This window comes from Falco rusticolus, chromosome 13 (assembly GCF_015220075.1).
Source record: "Falco rusticolus isolate bFalRus1 chromosome 13, bFalRus1.pri, whole genome shotgun sequence".
Taxonomy (NCBI): Eukaryota; Metazoa; Chordata; class Aves; order Falconiformes; family Falconidae; genus Falco; species Falco rusticolus.
Genome location: NC_051199.1, coordinates 20623411 through 20650256, shown reverse-complemented (window position 1 = coordinate 20650256; position 26846 = coordinate 20623411). Strand labels below are relative to the sequence as shown.

The 26846-nt window shown below is 40.6% G+C and overlaps 1 protein-coding gene across 12 annotated transcripts in view; it reads left to right on the top strand.

The window, feature by feature from the left end:
* Positions 1–8052: 8052 nt before the first annotated feature.
* ATP11B (ATPase phospholipid transporting 11B (putative)) overlaps positions 8053–26846 on the top strand; it is a 71175-nt gene continuing 52381 nt past the window's right edge. For 8 of the 12 annotated variants that reach the window (XM_037406752.1, XM_037406751.1, XM_037406760.1 and 5 more), the window contains exons 1-3: positions 8054–8322; positions 24245–24361; positions 25174–25263. In XM_037406752.1, the coding sequence (XP_037262649.1) occupies positions 8296–8322; positions 24245–24361; positions 25174–25263 (234 nt within the window). In that variant the 5' untranslated portion in view covers positions 8054–8295. Of the gene's footprint in view, positions 8323–24244; positions 24362–25173; positions 25264–26846 lie in introns of all 12 variants that reach the window. The other 4 variants (XR_005107257.1, XM_037406758.1, XM_037406761.1 and 1 more) reach the window with 2 other exon arrangements.

The following is a 26846-nucleotide window of genomic DNA, read 5'->3' as shown; positions in this document are numbered from 1 at the left end:
TTATGAAGCTGATAAATTCCAAAACATCTCCTGGAAATATATTACAAAACACAATCATTAGCACTCTCTTGTTTTCCTGAGTCCAGCATGTAAATCTGTACAGGTCCCTGTCCCTCCCAGCCCTTTTTCATTGAGCCAGTGAAATAATTTCTTACTATACCAGTGGCACAAATCCTAGGGTAAAATCAGAAACAGGGTCAGGTTGCCCACAGAGAATTTAGTGCTCCAAAGCTAGAACTGATTTATTAGCAACTAGTTTGTTTATAGCTATCTTTGACATCTTCTGGCTACTTAGAATTATGCATTGTTGACATACCCTCAGCCAATCTCTACTGATATTAATCAAATATTGAAGACAATAGATATTCAAGATATTCAGCTAAGGGCAGTGTAAAACCTGTTTAAAGGCCTTTAGATCTGTTCCAGGAGATGCTTCAACAGTGTGAGGCTTAATATTTTATAGGATCAGGCACCAGTATAGCAATAGCATCAGTAAAGTACCTTTGCTGTGATCAAACACACAGTACAATAAGAAAGCTGGCAGAAGGCTAAAACCCAGACCCTCATTCCATTAGAGCCATTATCAACTGAAAACGTATGCTTTTGGAAAAAGACAGGAGATTGGGAAACAAAAATAAAAATATGTGGGGAAATCATGAAATATGGGAGATTTATAGTTTTACAGCTGCAGCAGGCCTAGATGGAGAAAGTGAGACAGCAGAAAAGGGATTAGGATTAGGATTGCTTATGCACTTATATAACGTTTGTTCTAAATTTGATTACAGTACTCAGTAAAATGAGAACTCAGTATTCATCACGCACAGCAAAAAACTTCACATGTCAGCATCGTCATTTACATTTGCAAAAATAATTAGGAATCATTTGTAAAATGCTTTAATTATGTTAAGCAGCCAATGTTTTGCTACACTTTGTAGACATAAAGCATTGTAGGAACTTCAGAGAGAGCAGCCATATGTTTCTTCGTCTCATATGGCTGCAGGAACATCATCTGTCATGTTCACAGCTATTTTTTTTTGGTCTGCAGAGACCACATACATCCCTGCATGGTAGATTATTGCATTCTACTTCTAGAATACTAGGCTACAAATGGATTTTTAAGATAAATTAAATAAATACACATATATATATACACACAATGAAATTTTGAGTATCCGGTTTCAGATTTATAAAGCTTGAGTTTAAGAAGTGCTGAACTCTTCCTGTGATTTTAGTTCTGAAGTTTGACTCTGAAATTATAGACAGGTTTTAGAAAGTCTGAGCCTACATGACTTTTCTGTAAGGTTAGCCAGAAGTGAAATGCAGAGGTGTTGTGGCATCAGTAGTACCGTGATCTGTCGTTAAGGCTACACATATATTCTTCCTATATGGTATACAGCTTCTGCTAAAAATCATCTTTTAGTTATGGTACTTCATCCTAAAGGTCAGTAAAGTCTCATTCTCCAAGAGTAGTATATATAAACCTACTTTACTGTGTTTACCCCAAAATAAAGAGGGTACAAAATTCCCAGCCAAAACCCTTTTTGTGTTTGCCATTTCAAACCATCAGCATACATCAGTGCTTAACCTAAAGTAAACTACAACGTTGTGTGTCTGGGCGTGAGGAAAGCCTGACCGATGCGCACAGATCAGCACGGGACAGGGGCTCCTGGGGGGGCAGGGAGCAGTGGGGGATCCCCAGGCTGACAGGCCAGGATCTGTGCCACCACCCTCGCGAGGGAGCAGGGCCAGACTGGAAATGGTGGTCACACTCAATCAAGAGACCAGTTTATGGTGATGGAGCTGAAATGAGGTCAGGGTCCCTATCCACAGGTCTGCAGCTGAGCAGGGCTGGGAACTGGCATCCCATGGTGTCCTTTGGGCAGGATGGGCAGCCCCAGGCTGCTGAAATGGAGCTTCCAGGCCCATGGGCAGGATGGGGGGAGGTCTAGACAAGGCTGCTGAGGTCCTCAAAGGTCCATTAGCACCCTCAGTGCCGAGATGGGGTGAGGGAGGTGAGCTGCTGTTTGGAGACAGCATGACATTGCTGGTGGACTCACCTACACTTCTCGGGATGTCTGCCTGGAGATATGTTATTACTACATGTTAGCACTTGGTTTAGGTAGTGGTGGTGCATAAGAGACTGAAGATAGTCGTTCTGAGATGCAGGTAGGTCACATAGCAAATGTCAGCTGGAGATGTGATTTTACAATTCCTGAAGTGCCAAAAACACTACTGTAAACACAGTATTGGAAGGAAGACGTGTTTTTGCCAGCTTATTCTGTTTGGCAAATGCTTTTGCTAAACCCTTTTGCTGTATAAAATGCATCTCTGTTAGAAAAAAAATTGCTTTTATAGCTGTACTAATGAACAGCTTCAACAGTGTTGAGTAAGTGCAAGGTAGTGATTTTGTCTGGATCTGTGAGACCTTCTCATACCCGCTGATGTATCTGAAACCTGTGTTCATGGCCAGCATTGGCAAAGCTCTTTCTGTTCTGTCCTTTACAGCGCAAGGTGGCTGTATCGGTTTTAGATGAGGCACCGAATTTTTCTTTAACTCTCCAAGGTGTCTCCACCTTGTTTGCTGAGGCATTTATGTAACCCAGACACGATGGAGCCCTGTGCTTTGTCATGAACATGCCTTCTCGAGGGAGTAACCATTACCCTTTAAGACACCTATACAAAGCACCTACAGAGTTAGAGTCGCCGTCTACCAGTTTAATCTCTCACACTCTTGAGAAAGGGATGGACTCACGGATACCGGGTAATATCCTGTCACCATTGATGCACATGCTTAAATGGTGGGTAGTTGATGGAGAGCACTGAATTAAGGCTCTCCTAAGCTGTTGTGCCTTTATCCTTGGATGAGTTGAGAGAAGGTAAGAGACTTGAAAAGGAGCCTGTGTAATCACAGCTCGTTGCTGCTGGAAGCAGTAAGATACATAGGCACCCAAGTCAGGTTTTCAGCATTCAAGCTGGCTACAACCCAGCCAAACAGCACAGCAAGGAACGCCTTGAGGAATACCTGCTTCATAATTGCAGTGCAGTATAGGGACATCTAAACTAGATTTAAGTAACTAGCTCAAATACTAGAAAAGTTGAGCCCTGGGAACATAAAAAATAAGACATACCCTTAGTTATGACAAGCTTACTTCATTATCTAAATCCCACTGAGATTTAGTAACAAAGCTTTTTCCCGCTTACTTGACTTGTAAAGCCTGAACCAGAAGGTGCTCTCAGAAAACCTCTATCAAATTCAGTAGTCTGTCCTCCAAGACATGGTTCTGTGTGAGGCTGTTTGAAATCCTACCTCCCACTACCTGGAGAATATCCCATGTAGTAATGTTACACTTTTTTGAAATAAGCTGTTAAGCCAAGAGAGAGTGTGTACAGCCATGAACAGAATTCTTATGTTCCTTTCCCACAAAGATCTCAAACTTCTTTCGAAAGTAACACATCTAGGTGTGCAAGTGTTTGTATCACAGTTGTCATGGTAGTGTCCAAGGAGACCAGCGTTAAGAGACCTAGGTACTGGTCCCTGTGTTTATTCTCCAGAATTCAACCTTTCATCATCCGCTCATTGGTCCTAACTGAGATGCTTCAAAGCAGAAAAAAGTTTCCCTGTAGAATATATTATGAGATGAGTGTTTATTAAGAAATCCCAACATTGAGATGCATCCTTTTCTGCCTGGCAATTTCTTACAAGGGCTAACCATGAGGTGATGTATGAATGTGTCAAATAATCACTTGAGTATTTAGATTAGAAAAGTAAATTGTTATAACAGGATGAGTATAAGAACAAAATAGTTGGAAAAGTGTATATTCATAAATCATTAAATGAAGAGTCTGGAGAGAAACTCAAATTTTATAAGGATATCCATGTTTATAGTACAGAATAGGAAAATCATGCCACTGTCCAGGACATAATAGCAATTAACCGACTAATTGTAACACAATTCCTCACAAACCCCTATTTTGCAAGACTATGAGTCCTCCAGTTTCCATCAAGACAGGGCATCAAGACAAGAGTTGTTCCAAACCTTTTAAGTTGTAGGCTCAAAATTAGCTCTTCCTTTAAAAAAAAAAAAAAAAAAGAAAGGAGAAAAAGGGCATGAACAACAGAGTTTTATTCTTCATCCTGGTCATACTCAGCTTCATGAAGATATAGGATGACTTTTAAACATTTCCTATTTCCTCTAATTTTGGACTGCTTCCCTACGGGGAAAAAGAAAAGCAGTTCTAGAGACAGCAACAAGCCAAACATTATAGCTTACAGGCAACACATAATTAAAAAGTTAACAGTGAGGCTGAAAAGCAGGATGAATTATAAAGTTTTCCACAGCTTGCTGTTGTCCTGGGGCCTTTTAAGCTGGGTAGCACTGCCCCTAAACTCTCCTTGCATTTAGCAGGCCAGGCTATTCTGTAGAGCCAGGAGATCCTGTAAGTGCAGAACATCTTTTTGTATAGTGTGGTGCAGTGCAAAGTCCTCTTGTGTGCGTGCAGGGACCTGACAGGTTTGACCTTCTGCATGCTGCATGGAGCCTCTAACCTGGTGCTCTGGGATCTGGCTCTGTTGAGCTTAATGTGTTTGGCAGAAGTTGAAGCTCTACACCGTAAACAAAGCTTTCAAGTGAAAAGAAAAAAACAATAATAGAAAGGTGAGATTTTGTGTCAGAATGCAGGTTTTAGCAGTTGAAAGAATGTGTAAGAGAAAGAAGTAACAAAATAATGCACAACTCTGTAGATCCAGTAAGTATCTTGGGAATGTCACCTTGTGCATTCTGTAATTTAACCTGATCTTCTTTCGTGCAGGGCACAAAAAAGGAATAACAAACTACTGCATAGAAATTTTTCCTTTAAAAAGCTCAGTTCATTTTCTAACTCTTTTACTTTTTCCCTGAAGACTGGTTGCTCTGGGCAAGAATCCACATGTATGCTTAGATGAAGGGCCTTGTGACTGGAAATCAGCCACTGATTATCTATATATAATTGGTGCTTCAGCCAGTAATTGAATGCCTGTGGAATAAAGATGCCTTGAAGAAACCCTGTGTCTCTCAGGCAGCTCTTTCTCTTGATGGATTAGAAACAAAACCGGGCATTTTTATACTTAGTGTACATTTTTAATTAACACTGTTGTAAACTAAGTAAATAATGCATAGATTAAAATACTCATTTCAAGAAATGAGAAAATATTTAATTAAAAACAAAATAATGAGTGACAGAAATTCTCCATCAGGAAAATGGTCTACGGTAAGGAGCTATTACTAGTATTTTGCTACGCAAACCTCCATCCCTGCTCCACTTCTCTTAGGCTTTGCTGGTTTTTTGTTTGGCCCCAAAGGACAGAGGTGTTTACCAGCTGCAATGGAAGACCTGGGCTGCCTCACTGCCAGCACACCAGAGTGCACTGGCCCCTTAGCTATCACGTGCCTCATTTGCACTACAGCAGCAAGCTGGGATGTGGCAGTTGCATCCAGGGACTTGGCAGGTGAAAAGGTTCGGCTACCAAATGTCTCAAAGCTTTCAAAGGCAGCAATGCTGGAGGCAGCTCGCCCTCTGGCATCAGGGCTGCACTTCCATCTCCTCTTACCGCATACCAGATGTGGCCACACAGCCACAGAGCACTCCAGCACTTCACTAGCTCCCGCTGAAAAATGGCCTCAAAACACCACGCAGGAGCAATGGAAATGCATTAATGTCTCACACAAGAACAAGCTCAGGGAGAAACGTCAGCAGCCCCAGTGTCAATTTGATGGTTGCATGTTCAGGAATGAATCTGTGGTTAACGATGTTTAATTTTATAAACCTAAAAGTAGTACCATTGATTACATAAGAATTACTCATGCACATATAATTAAAAGCTTACTGGACCTAACATTTAAGTGTGTGCTTTTATTTTTTTGTGCACATTTTTATGTCAGACAATATTTGTGTCCTTATATTGCTAAACAAACATCTGAAATCATTGCTCTCATAGATACTGAACTGGAAAACTTGGAGTCTCATCAAGAAAGCCTAGGCAGCCTAATCTTCATATCAGAAGGTGACCTTTTTCTTCAGCAGTTGCTTTTTCGTCTTTGTAAGCCAGCTGTGCAAATTCAGGTGAGGCTTCAGGGCAATATTTTAAAGTGGGATCTCTGATATGGGGTCTTAATACAGTTGACGTTTGATTTCAGAAGTGCTGGAGTGGTATTGGCTAATCAATACCTGGCTTGGCTGCTCTGCTTCAGCTTTGCTCTTCTGAAAAATATTTACCTCTCAAGGGTGAGATGAAGCTTCATAATTGTCTAGAGTGGGCTTTTGAACAATTTAAAAGGTGCAAAATTTTACTAGCCAGGATGCTAGGCAAGGATGTTAATTCTGGTGGAATTGTGCTGTATGTTGAAAAAGGAATGCAGTCAGAGCCTTCTGCTGCACACAGCAAAATAATTTCATCCTATCAATATACTTTCATCCACTAAAATATATACTTTTAAAAGTTAAAAATATAAACTGCAGAGTTCAAATCACTTGTAAATTGCTTCCAACTTTTGTCTGGTAAAACAGTATCATTACAGCAATGTGAAACAGAAAGCGCAATGTAACACAACTGCAAGCCACGGAAATAGAGGCTTGCAGAAAATGCAACTCACTTGAATTTGGCAGGGATACAGCAACAAATATATTTGCACTTCAGAGAAATGGCATATGATTTTTAGCATGTAGTGGTCAGGACCCTGTTCTACATCTGATGATAAAGGAAGAGCACAAGAATATTGAGTGTATCAGTTAAGCTTCTGGCTTAAGGCCACTCTCCAGGCAACGTGCCATAGCTATGAAATCACTCTGTTATTTTAGACTTCACATTAGATGAATAGGGTAGTGCAAGCTGTTTGAAACTCAGCTTTGATGTATTTAAATGTTTTGAAATAATGCCTAGCATTTAATACAGAGTTTTGCTAACATTAGCGTTCCTAAGTGCCTGATAAAAATAGTCTTATTCCCCACTGTTTTAAAGTTATTTTTCTAATTAAATGCAGATGCTTAAACCATCAGCATTCACCACAAGATTCAATACTTCAGACATTATATCATCCATCTTAAATTCTGAATTATGTTCTGAATTTCTAACTGAACACTAAAAGCTACATTAGCTCTGTGGCAGATACAATTACGTTCCATTGCTATATATCATAATAACCTGGGAACAAATGGGAATGGCAGGAACGGTACAACTCTGCTCTTCACCCACAGAAAGAATTCTCTTTAGTGACACAGCTGACGTTGACTATACTGACAAGAGTATCTGGTCACAAATGACCAGGTCTTTACTGCTTAAAATAATCTTCTTTAGTTCTTAGCCACACAGACCTACAAGCTGCGGACTCATATCTGTGTGCGTCAGTGTTTGAAGCTGAACACTGTTTTGTTTTCATGAAGTAGTACCTCTTTTCAGAGTACTGAATGGAAGGCTTCGAAGAGTCTTTTTTCAAAGACATCACTGCTGGACACCAACAATTTCAACACCCAGCTTTAACCAAACTGTGGTTTAGCGCAATACTGCCAGTAGCAGGAAAAGAGAACGGTACCGGCTCCTCCCAGCCTTGGTTTGGGATACCTACACGCTGTGCACTTGCTTTCTGAGTTTAAATCAGTGGTTATCAGGCTTTCAAAGTCTTTATTCCAACATGTGCATGTTCTGCATTTTTTTACAAGAAAACAAAGATATCAAGTTGTGAAGTAGCTTCACTAGAAAAGGGAGGTCTCGGAGAGCTGAGGCCCTGGCTGACAGGCCCACAGACCTGACAGGGCTGCCGGAGCTCCTGTACAAGGAGGGTTTGGGGTTTTTTCTCCCCAGGCCACTCCCGCCCAAGTCCTTGCAGGAGGCTGCTTGGGCTCGGCTCACTCGGCCCCACGTACAGCCCCTGCGAACCCCAATCGGCACCCCAGGGCACCGAAGACAGACATGGGGCCCCAGCCCGCACCTGCCTCCGCCATCCCCTCGCCCGCTCCCCCACCGCCTCACGCCCAGCCTCTCTTCCCGCCTGCTCCCGCCCTCGACGTCACTTCCTGGGGCCGGGCCGCAGCGCCGCGAGCCGCGGGGTGTCAGCGGCGGCCCTGTGATGGCGGCGGCGGGGCGCTGGCAGCCGCGGCGGCTGGGGGCGCCGGGGGGGCTGTGCCGCTCCTAACTCGGCGTCGGGCCCCTGCGCCATGGGGAGGAGCCGCGGCGGGCGGCTGGCCTGAGGCGGCGGCGACAGCGGAGGGCGCGGCACTGCTGAGGGGGCCCCGCCGCGGGGGCCGCGACCCGCGCCGCCGGGGATGTTGCGGTGGGTCCGGCAGCAGCTGGTAGGTGCCTCCCGCCGCCGCGGAGCGGGGAGGGCTCGGGGCCGGGCCGCGGCCGGGGGCTGCCCCTGCACCGCACGCACCCGCGGGCCGGGCGGCCCCTCGCCTCGGTCCGGCCTTCCAGGGCGGCCCCGTCCCGGCGCCTCTGCCCGGGCCGCGGCCGCCGCGGGGTCCCGGCGGGATCGGGGTGCGGGCGGGCCGGGGGGCGCAGGGCCGGAGCGTGTGAGGGGGGGCCCCTCCCCCCGCCTGAGCGGGGAGGCGCAGGGGCCGGGGAGACCTGCAGGGTCCGTTCGCATCGCTACTGTCATTTTTTTAAATTTTATTTTTAACATGTATCGGAGGGGTTGGGGTGTTTCGGCGTCGTTTTTTCTGTTGTGTTGCTTTCCGGTTTTTTTGGTTTTGTCCCTTTCTCCCTTGAAATCACGCTGACACCGAGGGGAGCGCGGCGGCTTACCTGTGCCCCCGCTGGGGAGGGCTCCCCGAACTCCTCCCGGAGCAATGACGGTGCCTTTTCTGGGGACCGGCACCTCCGCGATCCGCCGGCCTGTGCCTCCGGCACGTTGCGAAATCTTCCAGGGCTTCTCCACCCGGTGTGCGCCTGTCGCTCGTCCCCTGCACCTGAGGGCTCGGCGGCACCGGCGGCTGCCTGTGTCTTAAGGCTTTGAAAGTGGTGAGAAATGGAAGAAAAACATCCGTGGAAGGCTTTTCGCTTGAAGAAGGCTGCGGTTAGCGGGTGTCTGCCTTCCTCTAAGTAGGCACGACTTGCTGTGCTGGCGTTACAGCTGGGACACGGCGGTGACAGGAAGGTCTGTGGTGCTGTAGCAGGGACGGACACTGAGTTTGACTGTTTTGATTTGAAGTGTTGGCCGGCCTCCTCCCCCTCCAGCATTATTTCTCTTGCATTTACTCAAAGGGAGAAATTTCTTCTAAACGATGTACTTATAAACTTACTTTTTTGCATTCATTGGATTTACTTTCCATCACAGGTGTTACCCAGGTTAGTATGAGAACTTAGATTAGTTAGGCTTTTATATTTTAATGGTTAGAGCTTCTGTCTCACTAATGATTTAATTTGTTACATCACTTTTTTTTTTTAAAAAAAAAACAAACCTGATAATTTCTGTTTGTTTTTTTCTTTTTCTTCCCCTGCCCCCTTTGCCATGGCCCATCGATTTTCCCAGGTCTGTGTCTAAAGTGCAGAGCTTGTGGTGATGGTCTCGATGCCAGCTTGACAGTGCTCACTGGTTTGGTCTGACACCAAGAGTTACTGACCTGGAAATTAATTGCTCTGTCTGAGCTTTGACTGCACCCTTCTGTTCTGTTATAGTCATACACATGTTTTTTAGAATAAAGCCTGGTTGGTGTAACATGGCTATCATTTTTTTTCCCTTTGAAGGTGGCTTGAGGTTTGCGTGTGTAGTTTTTAAAGCAGCATTATGTTGTCCTCTGGTAGTTTAGATTAGGACTGTATCCATGCTGGGAATTCATGGATCACACATGGTTTGCTTTTCTCCCTGCGAGTACACTGACCAGCTTTCCAGAAATACGTTTGTCCTTAATAGAAAGTAAAAGCAGTGTAACAAGAGGAGCAGTAAACTAGCACTAAGAGGTTTTTGTTCTTCCAAAGGAAACTGTTCGATGGGAAAATAACTACTTAAAACTTGGACTAGTTTTGACAGGGAAGGATGAGTGTAGTAGAACCACATAATAAAAATTCGGGATGCTTGAACAAACATTTACATATGGTACTAAGGAAAAAAAAATACTGTGACAATACATGTTTTGTGTTTCCTTTTCTATAAACCTCACTGTTTGACGATAAGGGCTTGGTTTTCACAGCTCATAAAGGTGAAAAATAGCCTAGGATAGGTATCACACTGTTTCTTCTGAGGGATGCTCAGATAACTCATGTCTGTGTGTAATTGTTGGTTTAACATAGATCCCACCATACGTTTGTTTCTTCATATGTCCATGATGTTTAGGTTCTGAAGGAAGTCAGAGGGCTGAGAACCTGGGGAAAGATGCTGAGAAAATAATCGGAGCGAGTGGGAAGAGCAGGGCGGCAGAAATATTTGAATCAAATGGTGGCAAAATCTGTATCTTGTTTCTGATACGAAAAGGGAAGAATGTGTGGGTTTGGACTGCCTTTGAAGTGTGTATTTGTACCTCTGCTTGATGTGGCAATAGGCTTTGAAAAAAGCATTCTCATCCATACAGGGCGGGTTGGAACCAGGCAAGTACGTGGGAGTGATTTAAGTGGGATGTTGTAGTAGTACAAAAGAAAAAATGTTGGTGTGCAGAAATGTTAGACAGTGGTAAGGGATTGGGGAAAGGGGGAGGGAGGGACTGGTACTTTGCTGAAGGTGCTTTTAGGTAGTTATTAAGTATTCTTTGCAAAACCAACAAATGTTTTGCAACCTCTTGTTTAAGAGGACAGTATTTCATATACTAATTAATGAGATTGTCCTGAGTGTGTATGGTCTTGAGAACTTGAGTTCTCAAGAGTTGTAAAAGGGACAGGGAAAATGACGCAGGTGGTCTTAGAAGTTAAGTGATGTGAGGACCTGGTATGGGATTCAGATTATTTCAGCACAGTTGTTCAAGTGGTAACTTTGCTGTGCTTTAGTCTGTGAAGATCTGTGCATGCCTGTATGGCTACATAAAGGGATGACTAGTCCTCTGAGAACAGGAGGCATGCTGAGAATGTAACTTTCTTCAGCTTTATTACGCTCTTACAAATCCCAAACCATTTTCTGAGGTGTTGTCTTTTCAGTGTATAACAGAAATCGGTGACAGTTGTACTGTTGCTCAGTCTCCAGTGCCTGTGTGGTACTCTTACAAATTGTCAGCTTGTTTTGGTATCTTGGCCTTCAGTCTGCTTTGCTGAGAAACAATGAACAGTACTCTTCACGGACAGTTTTATCAGTTTTTCTTTGTTTAATGCTGTCCCATACTAAATAAACCGCATAGTAAGTCATTGCCAGTGTGCAGCTTTCTAGTTATTATTATAATATCATCTAGTTAATCGTTGGAAGTACTTAAGTTTTAGTAATAAAGAAATGTAGAGGTAAATGCAGTTACAATTCATTGCTTTGAATGAAGTGCCCTGATGTATTTCAAAGACAAGCTTTGAGCAGGAAAGATGCCTGAGTTCCAGCTCCGTTACCTTGAGATATTAGAAAGACAGTAGGCATGTGGATTTGCTGAGGGTTGCATAACAGCACAGGCACAGCCAGTTCTGCTTGAAAAAAGCAACTGGATAAACAACAGTCGATAGGAAGCATCGTTAATATTCAGGAATAGTACAGTACATTTAATTTGCATTTCCATATGTGATGGGTTAGGCTATATAGCTAATCTGTGTACAGTGGAGTGCTATTGTGGCTCTCCTGGTCAAGTTTGTGCCAACACAAAATGAGTAGAAGTGGCATTTGTAATACTCAGTGGCTTTCTGTAACACTTACAGTTTGATAGATTTGTGATAGTGTTTGGACTGTGCTAATATCCTGATGGGTTACATGGAGCGTAGGAGCTGTTGCAGTGGTATTAACAGAAAGCAATGACAACTTCAGTTGACTGGCAAGGTCTCCAAAAGCTGTGATAGAATACCCGTGTATGTATGATCTTAGCTGCGTAATTATAACTATCATTCCTGTCAAGTGAAGAGGGATCTCTGGATTTCCCTTCTAGTTGCAGTTATGTGGAGTTTGAGCCTTTTGATCTCTTATCTAATAGCTCAATTATGTACAAAAGATACTGCATGGAGAAAACCTAAGAGCTACCTGCATAGTCCCTCTTCTAAATGTCAGTTCAAGGGAAGCAGGATTATGTTGTGTTTGGCAGACCGTCTTCCTATAGTTCAAGAACCTGAGTGCTGTTGTGCACTGGTAACAAGTTTTACACTATGCAGAGCAAGATATTCAGGCAAATGCAGCTTTGCTCTGTAACTGGAAGTCAAAAGACAAATCGGTGTCTTTTGCCTGGAAAATCTAAGTTACCAGACTCTCCTCTTCCATGGTTGCAGGAAGGTTCATATTGGGAGGGACATCAGGAGTTCATCTTGTCCAAAAGTTCTACATAGCCTGCATTGAGAGGTGATTGCAGGGAATGGTTTTGACTGTTTTGTTTTGGTTGTCCCTGTCACATCCCAGGCCCCCACACCCCCGCCGACAATATCTGTAGGAGTGTCCTTGTTCATCTTTTGGATGTGTTCTAATGAAAAGTTTCTTCTGCTAACAAGGGAAGTGTCCTCAAATAGATTAGCACTAGAGGACTGTATGTTTGGGATATTCTTCCCTTCCCTTCCAGGTGTGGTATCTGTTAAGGTGTTCTGAGAGAACAGATGATATTCTGTGATAACTTGCAGTTATTGGCATTCCGAACAAGGTGGACAGCATTTGATCTCATTGTTTGCCCTGACATGTGCCTATTATTTTCACTTAATCATTCTATATAATTGAACCAATGCAGTTACTTCTTTTTCTTCCCCAACAAATTCCCTGTATTTTTTTAATGCTGAAAGTACTTTGAACTGATCCAGTGACTGGGAATCCTAGCTTCTGAAATCACGGTGCTTTTCTGGAGTACAGTTTCCCATTTTTTTCTTACTTGTCATTAAAGCCTGTTCCTCTTTTTGGCTAAAATCAAGTCTGTGTTTGTTATTGTCTACTAGAAAAGTAAATGCTTATTTGCTCAGAAGAGTTCCTCTGGCTCAGACTGCCCAGCTAATACCTTCTGTACTGTTACTGAAGGATCAGTGAGATGCATGTTGGAACAGCCCAAAGGTTGCACTGCCTTCCTTAGAGCAGTTTGAGAACTGGGGGTTAATGACTCCCCTCATGTAACTTCACACAGGAGAAAATGTGGCCCTGTTTTTTTGCTAGAGATAGTCTGTGATCTGCTGGATTAGTTCTCCCATTGTGTTTGGGTCTTTTAACCTTATTTTCTTTTTATATTCTGTGACTGCTGAAGGGTAATACATTTGCAGCACAGTGTGTTCCAAAGTGTGCAGAACCTGGCCCCGTCTTCAGCCAGCTGTCTGTTCCAAATGGAGACATCAGTTTTGTCCTGTGTGTAATTTTTAAATCTTACCTCATAAAAATTAAACTCTAAATTTAAAAATTGCCTACTAAAACCTAATCAAACCAGTCTTGATACTGTTCTTTCAAAGACCGTTTTCAAAATGGGAACATCAGGGTTTTCTGATGTGCTGCCTTGCTGTGAGACTTGGGATGATGACTGACTTGTATCTTGTCCAATCCCCGCCCCCCCCCCCCCCTTTTTTTTCCCTAACCATGAGCCTTTTAGGCAGCAATTTTTTATTGTGCCAGATTTCCACTTGTCACACAATAATATGACCATTTAATTGACTGTATGATATTCATGCATTAACAGGGTCCTGCTCTCTTAATAGCTGCTGTCTATTTATGTTTTATGTGACTGAGGGAGAAAAGTATTATTTTGTTGGCAAAGAACAAAAGCTTTTTCTGTTTTGGTTTGTAGGTGGTATCTGATGGGATGGGGGATGGTTAGGTTGGATGCCTGTTTATTGCCAAGAGTTTGCCTCTGAACTCGGAAGGTAAAACTCGTAATCTAAGGCAAGTAAATATGTGCTGAGTTTAATGACATTCAATTGGTATTCGTTTTTCTACTTTTGCATAGGTTGGCTGAATTCATTAAAACTTTTGTTTGCTTTCTTCTGGGGTGGAGAGATAGGAGTTACAAGAGAAAAATATAATCAGGTGTTTAAAGTTCATTAAAATTATAAATTATATAATTATAAATATAAAAATTATAAAAATGTAAATAGAAATACAAACATTTTAAAAAAAGTTAAATTAAATTCCATTAAAAGCATGATGACTTGTGCCTTTCACTAGATTCACTAGTGATCTGCCATCTGTTTTTCTTTATTGTGGTGTCCTCGGTAGTTATGACTATTTTTAAAACTATTTCACTGGGAAAAAGGTATCTACAGTATGCCTCTAAAAAACCTTTAATTTCTAGCACAAAATCTGTTTGTAAACCAGAAGATATGAACTGCAGCAAAATAGATCTGACAGAGTACCTCTGTAAACACAAGGTCATATATCTTCCAGCAAAACACAGGTGACATATTTGCAGCTAGACTTTTTTTTTTTTTTTTAACATATAAACCTCTCTTCGAAAAAACCCACTGAGGAGTAGTACAGACCATGGTAGAAAGGATAGAAAGCAGGACCAACAGCTACACAGTGATTTAGAAAGCAAAACCCTGCAATTCCTTGGCTTCCCACATGCTGTGATTTAAGAGATTATTTTTTTTTGTTGTTTGTTTGCTTAGAGTAAAAATAAGCATTGGGAAGGAGAACTTTCCTTTAAATGGGAAGGAGAGATAATGATGTAGACAAAAGGCAAGCTGTTTGGTTTTGTCCTGAAATATTTTACCAGGGAAATAAGTTTTAAATGGTTTATACTAAAAAGTATAGGTTGTTACATTTTGTTACTTCTTTACTATCCCCTTTGCAAATTTTTGTACTAGTTTTATTGGTGGCTGGGCTAATTTTTGTAGATATTTTGCAGATAAACACATCTGTTTGGAAAAAGAATTGCAACAAAATAGAAAGGAAATTTGAGATTTAGCAAGCTTTAAGGATCTGGTTTGTAGACATGTTTGAAAGCAGGATGTTAAACTGATACTTAGGTTGTAAATCATGTTTGAACTGGCATTAAAATTTAAAAGTGATATTTGATCAATGGAGTAGACTCAGTGTTAATTTTTACAGAGCAGGCTTTATCAAAGCATGTTAAAAGGAAAACCTAGACAGTTCTAGCTATGAACTAAATTTTCTTCCTGTGAAATTTGTTGAGCAACAACTGTCAGAGCAATTGTCAGTATAATTTTGGCACACATTTTGAAAAGTCTATCTAGGAGTGGTTTTGGGGAAAGAATTTTTTGAGAAGTTCTTTTTTTTCATACTGAAGGAAAATGTGAATTAGACTTACAGCACAGGAGCTGATTGGAGTAAGTAGCTATTGCCTACTAGAACCAATCTAAATATTGAAAATTATGGCTTTCAATATTCATGTGGGATAATGGTCATGAGTAGCCCGGAACAGGAGCCCTTCATGTTTGTGTAAAATAATTTTATAAATGTCTCTTCAAAGCAGTGGGTAAACAGCATTTCATTTTAAGGTAGTAGCATACATTGTATGCAAGCATGTGGAGGAATGTATGATTCTTCTGTATTTGTCCTGCCGTGGACTTGACAAATGCAATTTTTGTATATGGTAAAATTGTTAGCTACAAAATTGGAATTGCTTTCTAATTTTAAGTGAAAGTTCTTAATCTGTCATAGATTTGAGCGCCCTATTTGATATTGAATATCAAAGAAGAATATTTTTGCTACAAAATGAACTAATCTAGGGAGTGTGCAGAAAGGGTACAATTTGGGGGTTTTTTTGAGATACTGTGGTTATTTAAGGTATATGAAGAATTTTTGTGTTGAATATTTCATTTACTGTACTACTGTATTTTTAGTGTGATTTTGTTTAGTAATTGCTATTTCTGTGACTAATTATTGGAGAATTGTAGCACTTTCCATGTTCGAAGTACTTTATTTTGAGCAGTGTTCTTAAAAGTGGCTGTTGATTTTTTATAACGTAAGACTTGAGATCTCAAATACGATGCCTTGTAGTTGCTTCTTGATAGGTGTCTAAAGTCACCCTTCAGCTTTGAAAATCTTGCCCTAGGGGCCATTTGTAGTGTCTGAGAGGGAGATGATACTGCAGATAAGAATAACTAATTGCTGGAGCCCACAGAGGAAAACTGTTAATTCTGAAATTAGAACTCTGTAGTCAGAACTGCAAAGGTATCTTAGTTCCTGCTTCTTTAGAGCAGTGGGGTGCTTTGCGAGTCACGGCAAAATACCAAACATCTAGGACCACAGATTACTGTCAAGGCTCAGCTTCTCTTAGACCTTTTGGACTTTACCATAATGCCTTGGGGGTTTTTTGGGGTTTTTTTTGGGGTGTTTTTTTTTTTTTTAGAAACTTTCAGAGAGTGTTGAATGGGCTTGCGAAGTTATTTGGGAGACACTAGGCATTTCTTTGAGATTGAGGCTTGCTTCTTAGAATCTGAATGTTAACTAAATTGCTTTCTTTATTAGAGTTGAAGAAACATTTATTGTAAAGGCTGTTTTCTGTCAAAAACATCTAAACAAAAGTATGACTGGATCTGTTCATTATTGCTAATTTTCGTAATCTGTGTGTCTGAGAATGAAGGGGGAGCATCCTAACATAAAGCAACAAATGAGGAAGGAGTGTGTTATAAGGTGTCTGGTTTAATTAAGTACATTGAATGCAAGAGAGTAAGAATTCTGATAATCCTGTACAAAAAAATGTGAAGGTTGGAATTCTGTTGAAGACAGTCACGAAAGAGTAGCTGTTGTAAAGCACTAGGTTTATCATATGAAGTCCAAAATGGAAATGGTTTATAAATACTGTTGAGTGTTACTGTATGGGAGGATAACAAAGCTGTTTCCTTAATTGATGCAAAGTTGGGCTGTTTTAAAATTAAGCAGTGTACCTAAATCTCTGTTAAAATTCTTCACTACTAACGGAGACCAGACATGTCTTAAGTCTTTGAGAGTGGTATGTTAGAAAGCCTAACTTGCCTGCTCAGGTTGCTGTTCCTTTCTGATTTTATTGATGTTACAAGACCAGTAAGTTTGGCATCAGTCACTGAGTAGAGAAACTGGCACAGGGAAGTATGTTAGCAGTGAATGAGGCTAGTTTAGCTTGCTTGTTTTTGCAGATAAATAAACAGAAAATAGATACTATTTTTTTTTAATTTAAACTAGGGACTTCTCCAAGTTATTTTTGTGGGCATTTTGACAAAAGGTAAAATAAGAACAACTTGAGCTGTATGTAACCAGGACTTCATTCTGAGCACCAGTAAAACCATTCTAAATGCAGTACTTCACATTTTTTTCAACATTATTAAAGGAAGAATTATTGCTTTATGATTTCTCAGGCCTTGTTTCCTAGTGTTTGTTTTCACACAGTAATGTAGACTGGTTGTAGGTCTTTTAGGAGGTTACAGCATAGCTTACTATCAGATACTTTAAACAACTGTAGATACAGCAAGCAGGAAAAGGAAGTTGCATGAGTAGTGCATGGCTTTTAGTACTGTTTTACTTCTTTACTGCAGTGATACTTAAAAGAGGAGGGACAAATTGCATGACACTGTGTAAACCTCAGGGTGCTTCAGCTGATTCACAGCTTTAGTTGTTAGAGCAGTGTTCAAAATTGCTGTGAGAGGCTGTTTCTTCCTTCAAGCTAACCTTTGATACAACAAATTCAGTTTGACTCCTGCCCGGTTATATGACTGAAAGAATTATTGGCTGACTGTTTTGAGTACAAATTCACACAGACTTCTGAAAATGTGCATGGAGTGTGAATAGATCATCTTATCTGACAAAAGGAAAACTATTCCATGTACATTGAGGAAAAAAAATGAAAGCAAGAAAATCCATTTCCTCAAAACACCTTTCATCAAAATATAGCTTGGCAGCAGTGTAATAGCAGACTTTTGGGCTATCTGCCAGGAAATGTGGCGTCCTGTTTCTGTGGCCATGGTTGGTCAGTCAGCCAGTCACCTCCCAAGGAAAAATGCTTCTGAGACTTGAAGTTTTTTCTGTTTGAGTTTTATTAACTAGTACGTGATGTCCAAAGGGCTTTTGGGGGAACTACTACTTTCCCTAGCAGTGTTCAGTGTGGTTTTTGGAAGGAGGAAGAGATGCTAATTGAGACTTCCTTCTTTCAAGCTCCTTTCACTGAAAACTGGTCACGTAACAGAAGTTCTTTTAGCAAATACAATTTTGCGCTTTTTTCTTGTAAAAGCTGTGAATGATGAATAAGAAACTCTGGGAGATCATGTTAAAGTGTACTGGCTTTGTGTAAATCGTAAGCAAAAATTACTTGTGCGATGATTTGTAATTATTGATGTATGTATTGCAAAGCTTGAAACAGCAATTGATTTGTGATGTGCTGGTCACGTGTCACTAATCCCAGCTGAAAGGTCTGCGGATTTCTGCTGTCTTGCTTAACAGTGCTGTATGGTGCGTGGGGAGGGCGTATGTGCATGCTGCCGTAAGTTAATAGTGGTATTGAAGAAATAAGAGTCTGCGGTGGATGGGGTATATTATATCAACAAGTTGACTGAGAGAGCATTTTTTTTTACTTTGTTTATGCTCGAAAGTGTTGGGAGGGAAGTCTCATTCTTTGCACAGTTCTTTTTCATAGTAGTGCTTCTCATTTGATTACTCCGTTTCTCCAGTTGGCTAATTCATTGTCCATGCTAATAATGCTTTCCCAGCAGCAATATAAAACTCTTCTGCAGTGAACCCTTTTGTTACATCACCGGGCTTTTGGCATGACCATGCAGTTATTCTAGGGATCTGATACATTTTAAAACCCCCAAAACAACTGGGAAAGCGGTGGGGGTTCAGTTGAATCAGTTTTCTAGTCCACTTCGCCGTATGGCTGCATGGGCAGTTCTAGCACAGTGGTGGAGATGGAGACAAAATGTAGGAAGGAGTTATTTGGAAGAGCAGTGGCTGTTGATGACTGTTTCTTTCATGAAAGAAATAGCATAAAATTGCAGAAATTTCTCCTCAGTTCCCCAGGATATGTTTTCTATGCTGTTTTAAAGGAGCCTAATTATTACACAGAGGATGTCTTTGTCTAACTTTTAGAACACTAACAAAATCAGTGCTGAAGAGGTTTAGTAAAAATTACTCGGGCTTTAGTTAGAGTCGTTACAAACTTATAAAAAAGCGGAATCACTGCTTGCTTTCTTTCTTCCCTGCACACCTCCCCCCCTCAAAAAAAAAGTTATTCAGGTTTGCGCTTTATAAATCAGTCTCACTCAAACATCTGTGTGTTCTTTGTGAATGGCGTTCATTTAAACTATTTTCAAAACCAAACGTGTCAAGTTTATTTGGGTGCAAAATTTCAGTTGGGGAGGATTAAATATGAGAGCTGTATTCCAGGGGTAGATAATGCCTGGTCTATGTTGATAAATCAGCTGAATGGCTCAACTTTAGCCAATAAATCTAGATTTAATTTGCAGCATGAAGGGGGAGGGGGGAAATCAGATCAGTTCACTTTATCTTATGGTCAAATTTTATTTCATTTACAGTTTGTTCATGTAATACACCTGATGAAGAAGTCTTAACTATCAGGGTTTGTTATAAAATCATCTTTCTTTGTTACAAAGTCAATGCGCTATGCACTTAAGTAGAAATCACTTCACTAGGTAACTGCAGAAAACCTAACTTATTGAAAGGCATTTGTGAGAACTGAATCTTTTTTGCAAGGCTCCAAACTGAATTTAGGGATTCTCTGCTCATGCTGTTCAGCTGCAGAAATCCTTTGACAAGGGCATGTTACCCTAGTTTCGCAACTGAGTTTGATAATGGCATTAGAAAGAGAAAGAACTGTCTAATAATTGAAATGAGGAAACTGCTTTCTGCACCTCTTTGTCGGCTTGTGTATAGATACTATGCAAAATCCCTTCACTGGGCAGAAATTTGGACTGAAATCAGTTTTGTGTCAGGAGCAGGATTGTTGAGTAGCCAGCCCCATAGTTACATAAAAGTTAAAGGCATTTCAGTTCTTAAACAATTAAGTTCAATGTCTGTGCAGAATTTTCCTTTGAGATGTGTAATTAAAATATCTCTGGAAGACATGCTTGGTTGCGGTTTTACCAGCTAATTATGTGGTGACAGGGTTGTTGGGTAAATTCAAATCATCTTACATAGATACAAACATGAAACTTGGGAAATCTGAGTTCTATTCCCAGGTCTGGCACTTACTTCCTGCTGTGACTACAGTCAAGTCACTGAGGTTGTCAAGATTGTCTCCTTTTCCAGACATAGCTCTGACAACTGAAGGGGTTCTTGTCCCCAGCCTGCCTGGCTTGTGCATTGCAATCTGTGTAGACCTGCTGACTGCACAGCTTTTGCACTTTCTCCATGGTAAATTTCAACAAAACAGAGTTAAAAGTATATAGACTGCAATTTTAAGCTGTTCTAGCTACGAAGCTGCACCTGTAAACTCATATGGCCTGAGGTTCTGTTTTGGAAAACCAGATTCCTTGCTTTTACGCATCGAATGGTTTGGGTTGGAAGGGACCTTAAAGGTCATCTAGTTCCAACCCCCTGCCACGGGCAGGGACACCTTCCAGCAGATCAGAGTGCCCAAAGCCCCAGCCACCCCAGCCCTGAACGCTGCCAGGGATGGGGCACCCACAGCTGCTCTGGGCAACCTCTTCCAGTGTCTCACCACCCCTGCAGTAAAGAATTTCTTCCTGATGTCTAATCGAAATCTGCCTTCTCTCAGCTTAAAGCCATCACCCGTTGTCCTATTGCTACATGCCCTTGTAAAAAGCCCCCCTCCAGCTTTCTCGCAGTACCCCTTTAGGACTGGAAGGCTGATGCTCTAAGGTGTCCCTGGAGCCTTCCCTTCTCCAGGCTGAACAACCCCAACTCTCAGCCTGTCTTCCCAGGAGAGGTGCTCCAGCCCCCGATCATCTTTGTGGCCGCCTCTGGGCTCGCTCCAACAGGTCCATGTCCTTGTTATGTTGTGGGACCCAGAGCTGAATGCAGTGCTCCAGGTGGGGCCTCGTGAGAGCTGGGTGGAGGGGGAGAATCGCCTCCCTTGGTGCTGGTCACGCTTCTTTTGATGCAGCCCAGATTTGGTTGGCTTTCTGGGCTGCGAGTGCACATTGTTTGGCCATATTGAGCTTTTGCCCACCAGCATCCACAAGTCCTTCTCCTCAGGGCTGTGTTGAGTCTGTTTCAGCAGAGGTGTTCTCCTCTGGTGGAAGTGCTTGTGCAGTTAGGCTTGAGTTGTATGGAGGTCTGTACTCTTTGTAATAAAAATGTCATTAAACTCATCAGCTTTCAGGTGCTCAGATAGATGGCCTAAAAAGGGCATTTAAATACTTTGAAAAAAATTCAGTGATACCCTAGTCACTCTGAAATTATTCATTTATCTTTCAATAACTTTCAGCAAGTGGTATGGAGATTAGCATTTATCACCATCAGAACCCAGTCACTTTCTTTGCTTTTTCTGTTTTTTCCCTGCTTTACATCTGTTTGATTTAGAGTGGGATTTTTTCAGGCTGTAGAATGTGACTTTCCAAAGTGAGGATGTCTGGCATTTTGTGAGTGCCAGACATTTTCTGAGGTAGAAACGAGCTCTGTACCTAGTCTTACTAACTAAGCACGCTTTTTCTTGCTTGCAAAACACTTCTATTGTGGCATCTTCTGGATTGATTTAGAAATAATGTGTCACTAACATCAGATATCTAAAATGGTTCTGCCACAAACATTGTTCTCTTTTTGAATTGTGTCAGCATTAAACAGGTACATTTTTTTTCATCTTAACTTTCATGGTTGTATTTCATAAAATTGTGAACAGTTCCTTTCTTTTTGCTTTTGGCATCCTATATATTTTTTCCCGTCCTTTCCTGTCTACTTTCTGTCTCCCGGCTCCACTCTAAACAAGCTTTCACACTAGAGCATGTGACAAGAGCAGCCTTCCACTGCTTGTCATCTAAAGTTTATTCTCCTTCAAACCTGTTCAAAAAATCCCCCCTCCTTTCTTTTCTTTATCCCTTCTTTCTTCTGGACCTCTTTATTTCTGAAGCAGAATGTTTCTGTAGTAATGATACCAAATACAAAAATTTCTATTTTTGAGAGTTTTTAAAAATTATTCCTTTACTTTAAAATTACACTGTCCTGAATGTGAAAGTACCTAATGCCCTGTGTTAGAGATATGAATGGGTTAAAGAAAATTCTTGATTGGTTATCCAACCACTTTTTATGTAGCTCATTGTGCTCGCTGTTCATCATCCTCTGTATACATTTAATTAATATGGAAGTATCTTCTGTTGGAGTGCTGTGGAGTGTCGGTTTTTGACGTGAATCAAGGTCTGAGCCTGGTATAACAAGTGGAGCAACACAACTGCAAAGGTAGTTTCCTCACCTCTGGTAGTGGAATTTGTGTAATGTCCTTTCTAGCTATTTTATCGGTTGTCCTTTTGCTTGGCATCGAAGAACAGGGAGACTGTGTATACAGTACAAAATCAGTTCCAAGATTAGGAAAGTGTGATGCTGATGCTGAAATCACTGCTTCCCAGGCAATCATTGATTCCCTATTGAACAACTTAACAGTGCCAAATTTAATTTCACTAGTTTGTTCCATGTCTTAAAACTTTCTGGGTTTTATTTTTGTAATGTTCTTGGCCTGTTATCTGAATGTTTACTGGTTTACTGTCTTGCTTGTTGTCTTTTGCCATCACCTGCTTCTCCAGGTCAGAACATTACAGCTAGGAAGGGTTCTGGTGAGTCATGTAGCCCCAGGGAAGGCTCAATTAAAGATAGACTTGAATGACCTAGATATAAGCCCTTGTGTTACAGAGACATTGCAGCCTTCCCATGCAGCTTATTTTGGTTTTTAATTACTCCTTTCCATAAGAAAATAATACATTTGTTTTTCCAGTATCCAAACTTAAGATTTCCTAGTGGCAACTTCAGCCTACTTCTGTTCTTCTTTGTCCTTCAGATTACCCCTTTTCTCAGCAGAACAGTCTTTTATATTGGAAGATGTGCTAATATATCCTCAGTTTCCTCTCCTCTAGGCTAAATGACTCTAATTTGTTTGCTCTTTGCTTTTTAGATTGTTCAGCCTTGCATTCTATGTCATGTTCTCAGGTTCTCTTGTGGCTCATGTTCCACTCCTCTGGATGCTGTCCAGTTGATTCACAGTGCTTCTGCTGTGGCTCCCACTCCTCCTCCAGCCTGCTTAGTACTGAAGGCCTTTTTCTCAATGGAATGACACTACTGACACACATTCAGCCTGTGATGAGCTATAACCTTTTGATCTTTTTCTACAGAGCTCCTAGATGGCTTTTATTCTCTTTTTGTAGATGCAGTTGGTTGTGTCTAACTGCTGTATCTTTCAGTCTTCTGTGTGTCTGTTTCGTCCAGGTGATTTTATTTTTTTTTCTTGTCATTTGGTGTTCTTGCAGTCCTGAGGTGGTGTGTCACCTGCAATTTCAATACCTGTATTCCCCTTCTTACAGAGGCGGTTGATGAAAAATCTGACCATTAGACCTGAAACAGGACTTTTAATTCAAGGGACCTTACTCAGATCTTCTGTTTTGGCAGGAAGCTATTGATAAGTATTTCTGAGTATCTTTTGGGTTTTTTTTAATGAATTTGCTTTCAGTGTTGCTACCGCTTATGTATGAATTGGTAGTAATGGCAGGAAATCACATCTGAGGTTAGACAAAATGTTCGTTCTTGGAGATAGAACTTGTTTGGAAAAATACCATTGTCTAGTCAGATGCATATAGTTTTGTTTTTAAGCTGGTGAGAATCTTTTCAAAATCGAGTTATCACAGCATACTAGTATGACTTGTCTTGATCTTTTTATTTTTTTCATAATAGTTTTATTAGGGTTATCATGAGCCTGACTGTGAGGTTTTGTAATTTAGATGTGTTTTCATTGCCATTTGTGTTTCTTTTTTAAGTTTCAAAGGGCTTCAGGTTTGTATGATGACAAGTATTCTGTATCTTTTTTGAGACTTAAAATTTTTTCTTTCATTTTTCAGAATGAGTACACAACCTCGAAATTGAGATTTATTTTTTCCTCAGTTTTTGAAAATTCTCTGGACACAGCAGACTTCAATTTACACGTTAAATTTGTTTGCCTAAATAGCAAATTTAAATTTAAATTCCTAAATAGCAAAAACTGCTATTCTAGAATTGCTGGTTGATATCTGGGTATCATCTTTCAGCACAAAGATAACTATTTTGCAAAACTACAGTTAATAAAAATATTATCTCTTTATCATCTTTATTTTGTGTTTTAGGGTTTTGACCCACCTCACCAAAGCGATACAAGAACTATTTATATAGCAAATCGTTTTCCCCAGCATGGCCACTATGTTCCTCAGAAGTTTGCAGACAACAGAATCATATCATCCAAGGTAAGGAATCGTAACCCCTCAGTATGTTACATATGAAGTTGTGTAGCAAATGTGGATGTATTATGTCTAATGGTGCAGATACAATATTCAAAATTAAACAATCTCTATAAACTTTTTTGAGGAAGAAGCTAAGCTGCTGCTTATGTAGTCTTTCTCTTGCTCTCATTCCTCTTTTGAAGAACCTGACTAACTACAGAACAGTTAAGCATGTTGGTCAGAATTTCTGAAGAAAAGCAGGTTTTAAACTGGTGTTGCCCATGTCTGGATGTGGTGCACAGAACCACTGAAAAGAGGGGATGAAGCTGGTTGTGAGGATTTGTAAAATAGCCAAATTGTAAGCTAGTACTCTGCATAAAATAAATTGGCAATGGACTGCAATTGCAGGTTCCCTCCTAGTGTGACCTTGGATTGGAACCAATAGAACTGATGGTGGGGATGTGTCTTGTCGCTGTAGTGTAGGACAGAAAGTTACAGCTGCAAGAATTGATTTCTACTCTGCTACTCAGGGTACAAGCAATTGGGTATGACTCCTATCTGCTCCTCCTATCCCAGTTGGTATGAGAACTTTTAAAGCACTGACTGTAAAGGCAATACAGTTGCTACCCCTGCTTCCTTGCGATGTGTACTTAAAAATTGGATACAGCAGGTTTTTTGTGGGAGTAGGGCAAGACCAGAGGAAGGTTTGGGGAGAGGAGAAATGGAAAATGAGAAGATTTAGGTTAAGAGAGTTCAGTGGGAGTGGAACTGAATTTTATTGAAAAATGGTTCAGTATGTTATAATTGTTCTTGCTCTCTCCCTTTTTTCCCTTCAGTATACAGTATGGAATTTTGTTCCAAAAAACTTATTCGAGCAGTTCAGAAGAGTAGCCAACTTTTATTTTCTGATTATATTTTTGGTTCAGGTAAGTTGAATACTACTCATGAAATTGCAATTTATTTGTAAATTCTGCCACCTATTTTTGTCTTACGAATTTAACTTTTCTACTTACGTATTCTGTCTATAAAAAGAACACATTTCCAGTTTGTCTGGGAAAATAACTTAAAAAATAATTATGTCCAAATTAAAGTACTGTCCTTAGGTTTTTATCTTTATGAATGCTAATATATTAAAGTGTACAGCTTCAAAGTCCATTGCACTGCCAGCACAGGGATTCAATTGTCTGCCTCAAAATACTATTTTAAATCTATTAAGTTAGTAATAAAATTCCAGATATGCTTTTTGATTTTTATGGACATTGGTGGTGTTTGAATAAACCAGGAGTTCTACTCTATGCATTTTTAACCGCTTCTTGGACATTAGTGTGCAGAAATGCAGACATTCACATTCACTTGCATCAAATTGTGCGGTATGCTTGCTCTTGAGCTAAGCATAGATTAGTGTGTACTCTCATTGCAGCTGGAATCTTGCTTTTGTAAATCAATGCATTATTGTCACACAGTTCTAACATCCTAAAATTCAATTTGTTAGATAAAATGAACACATAAACAATTACAGCTAGGATTGACAGACTGTCAGTTTTGAAGGCATCATTTAGTGCCGTTGTTGATAAAGTATAGGTCAGAAATATTACTGTGGATTTTATAGCAGAGTATATTTCTTCTAATTAAGAACATCCACAAGTATATTATGACAGTCTGTAAACTTTCTGTGATTTTTGCACCTCTGACTCTCTAGTTGTACTTGAATTCTGTTGAGCTATTGCAGACTTAGTAGATGAAGGATAAGTGGGAGAAAGGTTGTAAGGAGAGATAGTAACTTTTGAAAAAAAACAGTACCTGAGACAGAGACAAGATTTTGGGGTACACAGACTTTTTTTTTCTTTATGATATAGAATGCTTTGAACATGTGGAGCCCTCCACAGTGATTAACCGACATTTACAGTATGCATCTGAAAAAGATGGTACCGCATTTGACAAAAACACTAAGAATTCCTAAGATTTGTCTGTGATTGTGCAAGGTATCATTAGCAAGGTCGGTTCTGCAATTTTTAATCCGTGCCTGCTGTGTCCCTTGCTCTTGTTCTTTCCCATTTAGAAAGAATGAACTTTCTAATAGGCTGGAAATTCCTGTGTTAGGAGTTATTAAAGTCACATATTTCTAACTTCGTCTAACAGAATGTGTTGCCCATCCCATCTTCCTAGTTAAGCATATTGACTTTGTTGTTCCTGTTACGATATTTCATGCAGTTTAATATACTGTATCATGAGGAAGATGGGAGCATGCTGGAGAAGGAACGTTTATGTTCCTTAAAGTAACCACAGATGGTGTTGCATTTGTAAAGCTTTTCTTTCTTTTTAATGCAAATTTACCTCTGTAGTTCAAGTCTGAGTCACATTCCTTTCAAACTCTTAGACTTCAGTAATACCTGAACACGATATCCATGAACAAATACAGATCTAAAGGCAGAACTTCTATTCGGAATGTAAACCCGTTCTTCTCTTAGATCGTGACTCAAGTGGGTGCCCTGATTTGCATGGGAAATGT